The sequence below is a fragment of the Sparus aurata genome, chromosome 12 (assembly GCF_900880675.1).
Source record: "Sparus aurata chromosome 12, fSpaAur1.1, whole genome shotgun sequence".
Lineage (NCBI taxonomy): Eukaryota > Metazoa > Chordata > Actinopteri > Spariformes > Sparidae > Sparus > Sparus aurata.
The window spans coordinates 3,439,110-3,449,083 of NC_044198.1; the positions used below are offsets into that span (position 1 = coordinate 3,439,110).

The 9,974-nt window shown below is 39.3% G+C and overlaps 1 protein-coding gene across 2 annotated transcripts; it reads left to right on the top strand.

Moving 5' to 3' along the window:
* The first annotated feature begins 400 nt into the window (after window positions 1-400).
* On the top strand, window positions 401-7,443 carry LOC115592406 (nuclear receptor subfamily 5 group A member 2-like). Of its 2 annotated transcripts, none has more exons than XM_030435080.1 (7): window positions 401-509; window positions 776-892; window positions 1,057-1,198; window positions 2,925-3,520; window positions 5,486-5,605; window positions 5,898-6,045; window positions 6,660-7,443. In XM_030435080.1, exons 2-7 carry the CDS (start codon window positions 791-793, stop codon window positions 6,911-6,913), a joined length of 1,362 nt encoding a protein of 453 aa, XP_030290940.1. In that variant the 5' UTR covers window positions 401-509; window positions 776-790; the 3' UTR covers window positions 6,914-7,443. The 2 variants fall into 2 exon arrangements, with proteins under 2 accessions (XP_030290940.1, XP_030290941.1); XM_030435081.1 differs by having other exon boundaries at window positions 499-509; window positions 1,022-1,198.
* The last annotated feature ends 2,531 nt before the right edge of the window (window positions 7,444-9,974 follow it).

Consider the following 9,974-nt stretch of genomic DNA (forward strand, 5'->3'; position numbering starts at 1 on the left):
GGTGCGAAAAACAGAGAAATGCTCAGTGAGCAGGAGTTCACCACACAGCGACCACACAGCCAGGGAGGTGACATGGTTGGTCTTTTTTAGTTAAGTTAGTTATTGACCGTACCTCAGGCAATATAATGAAGAAGCGTTCAGAGTTTGGTCTTTAAAAACAGCACAACACTAGCAGTAACAGGAGGCAGAAGGCACACAGACAGCATTACAACATTGTCCTGTTGAACAGAGAGCAATACTGTGGGCACATTCAAGTTACGAAGGTATGTTGTACACAGGTGAGTCAGTGATTAGGCAGCTGATTGGCTGCAGGTTCAGTCCGGACCAGTTCTCTGGCAGCTGCAGGATCAGGACCCTGGACAGCGTCCCTCCCCCACAGGATGATGACAGGAGCAGAGGTGACCACTGTGCTCCACGTCACACCTGCAGGTACGTAGATCCTCAGCGTTTGTACCGAGTCTGAGTTCAGCTCACAGGTGTTCAACACAGGCGGGACACGGACTGAACAGGTAGGGCAGTCAGGACACGCTGCAAAGAGTTTCCTACTGACTGCGTGATTGATACTTTAAATCTATGATATGTTGTTTCCTGTTGGGAACAGGATGCATTTCTTTTGATAGATTTTTCGGAGCTAATTGAAATGACCGCTTCAAAGATAATTCATTGATTGATTTGAAAAGGTCATGCAACAAACTGATTCCGGTGTCAGACTGTTGATTCCTACTAGAGATGGCTGAAGTGGAACACAGAGCAGGCACATGTTTGGCTTTTCCAGGTCCGTCTCTGCAGAATGCAGCGCAGACAGGCCGTGTGTCCGGAGGAGCTGTGTCCGGTCTGTGGAGATCAAGTGTCTGGGTACCACTACGGGCTGCTCACCTGTGAAAGCTGCAAGGTACCCGTTGTTTACCTGTGTGCTTCTGTTCTGATGGTTTTGGTGTCTGTGACTGTCTAGTTCTGCACAGCAGTGTAACAGGTAGAGAGCTTGTAAAACAGTTGTCTAATTACACCATACCTGCCCCAGCCATGTGGATCCGTGCTCTTCTTCAACACTCGCAGGGTTTTTTCAAAAGGACGGTTCAGAACAACAAGAAGTACGTGTGCGCTGAGAGCCAGGAGTGCACCATCGATACCACCCAGAGGAAACGCTGCCCATTCTGCAGGTTCCAGAAGTGTCTTCATGTTGGCATGCGGCTGGAAGGTAAGGATGGGTTAACGTGGAGGTCAGCCGGAAAACCAACCCAGAAGCGGCCTCGCACTGCGCACAACCTTTCTTCATTATTAACACGCTTTTGCGATGTTCGTCCCAGTGTCTCCAAAAAGTTTACACTGGATATGGGGAGGTCATATAATATGAAATCAAATGACAGTCTTATCCTTATTAGATTTGATTGCATTGAGATGCGGTCGATGGTTTTAACTGTTTTCTTTTCGTACCCTTGTTTTCTTAAAGGAGTATTCTGAAGTTTAGCTAAAGAAATGTTCGTGAAAAGTGAAAGATCGTCATTGGCTGATTTTTCTTTCTGCCTAGACAAACTTAATAATCAAACTTTCTTTGTTTTCATGACTGAAAAAACAAACTGAACTTAAAGGACAACACACTTCATACTGTTTTACTTTGTTTTTATGTGGCGGACCCTGCCACCTTTCTAGCTTTAAACTTTGTTTTGGGACCTTTTTTTCCTCTGAGAATAGCTTATGGAGAAAGTTTGTATTATCACCTTAATAATACTGTAAATATTCTTTTCTTTTCCAGATGTACATAGTGCCCCATTAATAATAATAATAATAATAATAATAATAATAATATGTATTATTATTATTATTATTATTATTACAATACAAATACTAATACAATTCATAATAATAATTGGAAGCAGTGTTGGATATGTTCAACTTAATAAATCATAGAACCTTTTTTCAGTCAGCAAACTTTAAACAGTTCATTGTATTTTGGACATACTGTCCTACTGCCGATTGGCTCGCTGTGAAGTAAAATATCAATCATTGAATTCTGCAGTGTTGTAAGAAGTACCCAAAAGTCATACTCGAGTAATAGTAAAGATATTGTGTTGAATATTTTATTTTGTCAAAGTGAGTCACACATATGAATTGTACTTGAGTAAAAGTCTAAAGTATTTGACTGAATATACTTGAGTATCAGAACTAAAAATACAAGTCAATGATACATATATTTACATGTATGTAGCCTGTATGCTGTACACTGTGAATTGACTACGTTTTATTTTCCCTGCTTGCCAATCAAATAGATTGATTAAAAGTGAAGTTGTCAGACAAATGTAGTAAAAAGTAAAAAGTACAATATGTAAAAATTAATTAATTTATTATTATTTCCAAAACGTACAGATAATCATCTGATAGCCATTGCTAGAACTTTGTTCACCAGCAGCAATAATGATTTACAGTATGGTTTTTTTAATCAGTTATTTATCTATGTATCTGTGTGTCTGTGAGTCTGTGTGTGTGTGTGTCTGTCTGTCTGTCTGTCTGTCTAACCATTTAAAATGTATAATGATAAATACCTTGTAGTTCATCTATAAATATCATGAGGATGGCCATTATGACGTTATGTTTATAAACCCTTATACTTGCTTAGTAAATGGTGTATAAAGCATTGCATTCTTCATCTAAGTGTTACTTTGTTGTAATTAAAAAATGACTTGGGAGTAAAAGTTAGACTTGTGACCAAAAGGGCACATTAAGTATGACATCGACATGCTGACATGTCCATTTATATTCTAGGTTTTGCTCAGTGGGTGCTGAAGGAGAGGAATGATGTCAGTCATAATGTTGTTTCAGCCTCTGAAAGAGGACCTAAGTAATTATCTGACATTAAGGATAGAGTGTTCGTATCAAGAGACATCAGCTTGAAATATTACTCTAAACAAATTAACGTTTCTCATCAGCTGTTCGCGCAGATCGGATGCGAGGTGGCAGAAACAAGTTTGGTCCCATGTACAAGCGTGATCGTGCCCTCAAGCAGCAGAGGAAGGCTTTGATCGAGGCGAGTGGACTGAGAATAGAGGGCAGCCCACTTCTGGTCTCCTCAACCCACCACAGAGACTTCTCCTTTACTGGTGGCCTCAACCCAGTTCCCCTGCTTCAAAGCACCACACTACCTATGGGAGAGAATGATTGTCTCAGCTACCAGCTTCCATCACTGCCCTCCACCCAGTACCAGTATACCTCCTCAAACTGGACCATCAAGTCAGAGCGCATCAACAACTGTGCAAGTCCACAGGGGCCTGCTGCAGGAGTCACCTCAGACTCAAGTATTTTCTCTCCACAAAGTCCCAGGATACCTCACCTAGTGATGGAGCTCCTGCGCTGTGATCCAGATGAGCTACAGCTGCAGAATAAGATCACTGCTCATCTCCTGCAGGAGCAGATGGGCCGGGAGAAACACAAGAGCACCTTCAGCCTGATGTGCCTCATGGCTGACCAGACGCTCTTCTCCATCGTGGATTGGGCCCGTACGTCCATCTTCTTCAAACAACTCAAGGTCAGATCCTGTCTGTTGGCTTTGGGTTTCGAGCTCAAAGCAAACCACAAGATTTTATTTTACAGCAGTCATATCTTTCTGTTTCTACCCATGGTGCAAAGTACAAGTACATGTTCTTTTACAGAAATATCTGTATTTAACTTGAGAATTTCCATTTTTTGCAACTTTTTACATGTGCTCCACTCCATTTCAACTTTTTTTTCCTCCTACATTCGACAGCTGTAGTTAAAAGATACTTTATATACATACAACTTTCATTTAACAAACACAACTTACTATCAGCTCAAATGATAGTGTGAGCTGCTGTAGATTTAAGATGCACTCACTGTTAGGTTGCCTTCAAATTAAGACAATGTCACTGCACTCAGTGATCAGACATAAATTCATCAGTACTGAAGGAGAAAGCTCAGGATTTAGATTAAGAGTAGCAGATGATTACTGCCCACAGCATCTTTCAACCATCCAGCCTGACCAGACCAAAAGACGAGAGGAAGAGAGGAGCCATTTAAATCCAGTTTAGATTTAAGGCTGCTCCCGGTGAATGTCTGGCTGCAGCAAAATGAAATGGACAAATGGAACTCCGATAAAACAATGTGGAATTAGAGACTTGTTGTGCCCACAGACACCTGTCAGTGACACAGCATTCTGGATCAAGCTGTTGCACTCGCCTGGCAGACCACTTTCAGAGCTGAGAGCGCAGGACTGCAGGTGTACGAGGAGAGGTGGAGGTGGAGGCGTTTACATCATTAATGCTTGTTGCTTACACTCCCTGATGTCAAATTTTAAATGTGAAGATATCAACCGTATAATCACCGCCATCTTGTTGCTGCTGTTTACATCACACACAGGCACATTTTAATGAATGAAAGAATTATTTATGGGTGTATATGTGTTCATGATTAAAATCAGTATATATTTTCTTTGTTTGCATAGCATGAAGGAGTTTATAAAAAAAATCACTATGCAACCCTCTGTTACTACAGCCTAACAGCCAAATTGTGCTGTGGTATTCTGGTCATTGCACACTATTCACACCCATAAAACCCCCTCTTAAATCCTTTCTATTCATATCTGGCATGTCTTTCTCCTCTGATTCTACATTTTCAACCAGCTGATCCAAGGAAAAATACAGTTTTATCCTGATTTTGTTCAGGGTGTTTACAGTGGTATTTATGATATAAAGCTTTCTGTTGAGTCCTATCTTGGATTTTTAGATAATATAAAAATACTATATCACAATTATATGTTGCAGACCTACAGTATATAATTTAGTTTTTTATGAAAATGTATATCAATTTGATATTTTTTAAAGTTAGTATAAGAAACATTCAAGTTCTCTGCAGATGAAGCAACCCCATATGTAGTCCCTACCCCAAAGTTATGAAAACATGCTGGCCTGCATGATGGGGAAACTATGTTTTGGTCATCATATTTTGTTGGGCAATGTGATTGGACAATCAGATTATATCATGTAACTAAGCACACCAGCTTGAGTATTAGCATCTAGCTACCATGGAGACACCTGAAACCTTTCACCACAGCATTAACTGAAAACCTTGTGTGGCTGTTCATATTCTTTCAGGCAACAGTTATCAAAGTGTCGAGCATCCTACTATGAATCACAATACACTCCGTCCAATCTGAAATGCCTCAACAGCTAATCGATGAATTGCGCTAAGGTTTCTTCCAGACGTTCATGTTCCACAGGGGATGAATTGTAAAAACTACGATCTAAACCTATAACTTTTTCTTTACTTTGGTTTACCTTTGTTGTCCAAATATGTGTATAATGACATCTCCATTAGCTTCTGGGGTACATTATACCTCTAAACATGAGAGCATCGTCAGCTGTCATGGTTGGAACTAGGTCAGATTAGATGGAGGGAACACGTCTTAAAATGCTGATAACTGATTAACTGCATAAACATGCACTTGAATTTTTTAAGTCTTTCTTTCTGCTCCAAGGTGGGTGACCAGATGAAGTTGCTACACAGCAGCTGGAGTGACCTGTTGCTTCTGGACATTATCTCCAGACAGGTCCTGTACGGCAAAGAGGGCAGTCTGCTGCTGGTCACTGGGCAGCAGGTGAGTCACCTCTGCTCCCCCCAGATTTGATTTTATCAGTTCTATTTGTAGCTAGTAAAGATATGTTACAAACCAAACAGAGAAAACAAATAGATATTAAGCATGCAGACTTAGTGGGGTTTACATTTCTTAGTGTACTGTCTGTACATCTACATTATACTCCTTAGGGCAAACATCTGATTTCCATCACATACAATATACTGTTAATCCCTTACTGTATACTATAGACTTTGTCCTGTATTATCAGACTTGTGACTGTTCCAGATGTCATTGCATGTGTTCTTTGGTTCAGATGGAGCTGTCATACATAGCCTCTCATGCTGGTCCTACCTTGGCAAACTTAGTCCAGAGAGGACAGGAGCTGGTTGACAAGCTCCACGTCCTAAAGGTGGACCACCAAGAGTTTGCATGCATCAAGTTCCTCATCCTGTTTAACCCAGGTTAGTTACAACTAAGGCTTTTGGGGTAAAGCTTCAGATTGGAAAAAGTTTCATAAGTGTGCCTTCAGCCAAGGTATATTTCAATAAATGCAAACATCTGTGCAATTATAGCATGTTTCCAAAAACTGAGCTTTTCCAGAGGGTACAGGGGTCATTTAAGGGCTTTACCTGCATCTGGAACAGAGGAACAGGTTCTCTGTTCCCTCTCTGCTCTGGAGGTAGTAGATTTCGATGGCTCAGGAATTATGAAAGCTGTAGTTGCAGCGCTGAGCTTTCTTCAGCAGTCAGACACAGATGGCTGCTTTCAACATATGTACAGCTTTAGTAAGAGAGTTACAGGCCGGCGGGTCTATTCCAGGACCCTGCAGTCAATATGTTGAGGTGTCCTAGGGCAAGATACTGAACGCTTGTTATCACTACTGATGAGTAGGTGGCACCTTGCATGGCAAGCTCGGCCACCAATGTATGAATGTGCGTGTGAATTGGTGAATGCTTAGAAAACTAGCAAAGCGCTTTATTAATATAGTCCATTTACCATCAGTTCTCTTTGACATAGCAGCAGAGACCTGAATATACATTCATTCCTTGTTACTTCATTTCCCCCCACTGACCAGATGTGAAACAGCTTGAAGACCATCAGTACATTGAGAGTGTGCATGAGCAGGTTGAAAGAGCCCTGCTGGAGTACACACTGTGCACGTCCTCCCACCTTCTTGGACGCTTTGCTCACCTGCTGCTGTGTTTGTGTGAGTTACGCTCTCTCAGCACGCTCGCTGAAGACTACCTGTACTGCAAACACCTGAGTGCTGAGGTACCCTGCAACAGCCTGCTCATTGAGATGCTCCATGCCAAGCGCAGCTGGACATGAAGACTCAGAGGCTCTGTGATGGTCTACATTAATATATGGAAGCATCAAGCTGTGATGTATGTCTAAAACAATGAGATTATCCTGGGTATTTCCCTTTTTGCGAGAGCCCAACCAATATATCTATTGTTAATATTATCAGATGATATTGGCTCATCGCAGATACATCTATATTGGTGTATATGTTGCCCAATATACCATATGAAAACATTTGATAGATTTTAATGTAGAAAACAGACATGTGGGGTGATTTAGTCATTAAATTACCAGTAGGTTTATTGTTTTTATTTCACTGATGTCATTTTAGACAAAAAAGTTTTTTGGTAAAGTATAAAATATCCTGCCTCCATTATGTCACAAGTGTTTGATAATCAAATTCAAGAGATGATTTTTTTTTTTTTTTTATGTGTATATATCAGCCGATATATTGATATCAGAATTTGTTTTAGTCCCCAATATTGACATTGGCATCAGCCCCATAAATCCAGTATACTTTGTGTTTTAAAATGTGATGTTAGCAATATTATGCAAAAGAAAAAAAAAAAAAAAAATGATAATAAAAAGAATAGAAATAAAATTATAGCTGCTGCGCAGCGATGGGTCGGGTCCGGGATATTTTTGGCAATTCTGAGCAACAAACAGGAGAATAGGACAGTTGACATTTCATTTTGGACCACTTGAGGCTTGAACTCACAACTTCTGGAACTAAAGACTGTCATCTATCGCTCTGAGCCACTTGGCAGGTGGCAGTACAACAGTGGCTTCACAATTCTGTAAGCCATTCACTGTTGTGCAGGCAGATTTGAAACAACTGTAAAAAATTCAGTTATCAAGACAAAAAATCTGAAAATACACATATTGCAGCATGGAGATGTTGGTAATTTGTTTTTAACAATGATTGATTTGCTCCATAAGTGAATAACTGATTTTTAAAAATGCTGCTTGCATTGACTGCAATTATTCACATGAGAGCAGAATTCAAAATGTTCTCAAAAATTCAGTTTTTTAGGTAAAATTCTGATATTTGTCAAACATCATCTACCATAACTCTAGAAAAATGTTAAATTTTTTCATGAACATTCAAGATTTATTTATCACTTTGCAGGTATATGTTTACAGTAGTGTTCACAGTCAAACATTTTCATGCCCTGTAGGCAAAAATTGTGGGAGGAGATAGGTTTTTATAAGTTTTACAGTTTAGAAAAAACAGAGTGATGGACTTTTTAAATAATTTTTAATAGGTTTAAATGTACAAAAGTTTATTTAGTATTGGGGCTACAGTTTGATGAAAGTGTGAAGTTCTAGCAGGTTGATTTGTTATGAATTTTCAATGTTTTGAACTTTAGATGCTTGCTGTAGCGCCACCATCAGGACTATTGGCTTGGGTTTATAGCTGAGGTAATCTGGCATGAGACTCGACCTTTGTGCAACATTTGGTTAGCTTTCACCCATGGTCCAGTCCAAGCTATTTGTTTTTATTTAATTTAGAGGCTTGCTGTGATGCCCCCATCAGGACAACTGTCTTGTGTTTCATGTTGAGGACATCTGACATGTGTTTTGCGTCATAAGAGAAAATCTTTAAAAATGCCACTCTTACATTGACTCCAGTTGTTCCCATGAGAGCAGAATTCAAAATGTTCTAAAAAATTCAGTTTTTGACATAGAATTCTGATATTTGCCAAACTTCATCAACCATGACTCCAAAATATTCTCAATTTTTTTCAGGAAGATTGAAAATGTATTTAGCAAGAATTTGATAGTATATGTTTACAGTACTGTTTACAGTCAAACATTTTGATGCACTGTAGGCTTAATTTTTGATAAATCAAAAATCCGAGAAACAAGTTTTGTGGAGGACGGTCTGAAGGTGCTCTCTAGCAAGTTTGGTGACAAATGAGCAAAAATTGTGGGAGGAGGTTTTGAAAAAAACTGAGTGATGGACTTCACTAAAGTTTCAGCAGTATTGGGGCTATAGTTTGGTGAACGTTTCAAAACTGTAGCATGTACTGTTGATTTTGTAGGTATTTCTAAAGTTTTTAAAATTTATACGCTTATTGTGCCCCCCCAGGAGGAATTTTGACATGTCCTTGGAATTAAGTAAATCTGGCATGGGGCTGGACATTTCTGTAAAGTTTGGTGAGTTTTCGCCCTTGGGAAGTATGACTTCCTCGGAAGAAAGAAGAAAGAATTCCTAGGAATACAATAGTGTCCTGGCAGCTTAGCTGCCCGGACCCTAAAAATAAATAGGCCAATGTGACAATGGACATAGACGTGGAATGTGTTTTGCCTACATTGCAGCACAAAGACTGGAAACTGCTAGCATTCAACATGAAGAAAAAACTAAATCAAAGCCGCTCTAAAACTGTTATTTATAGACTTCTTTTTGATGAACGTTACAGATAGACACAGGGTGAGGGAATGTTCCATAGGAACAGCAGATATATCAGACCACAATGTAATCTATTTAACTATTCATTTGAATGACAGACAGAAGAGTACACTATGGAGACTAAATATCAGTGTTCTAAACAAAGAAACTGTTGTTAAGGAGATTAAGAAAGAAATTGATGAATGTGTAAAGGATAATATGACTGGGCAAGTGGACCCAACTATTGTATGGGACACAGTAAAAGCAATAATGAGAGGGAAACTCATTTCAAGAACGGCTTATCTTAGAAAGTTGAAGAGATCAAAATATGATGAACTAGAGAAAATGCTGAGAAAATTAGAGAAGCAACAACCAAGAAATGAGGACGAAGGGTTGAAAAAACAGATTAAAGATGTAAAAGATCAAATAAGTTGTATTCAGAACGAGGAATTGGAAAAGAAACTGAGATTCGCTAAACAAAGCTTTTACGAGTCGGGCCCAAAAGCAACCAAAATTCTAGCAAAACGCCTCAGGGCTCAACAAATGAAACATACAATACACAAAATTAGAGATCCTGTAACCAATAGATTAACTTATGAGCCAGATGAAATCCATAGAACCTTCCAAAATTATTATGAAACTTTATACTCGCAGCCTAAGATGGTAGAAGAAGAAAACATCATACAATATTTGTCA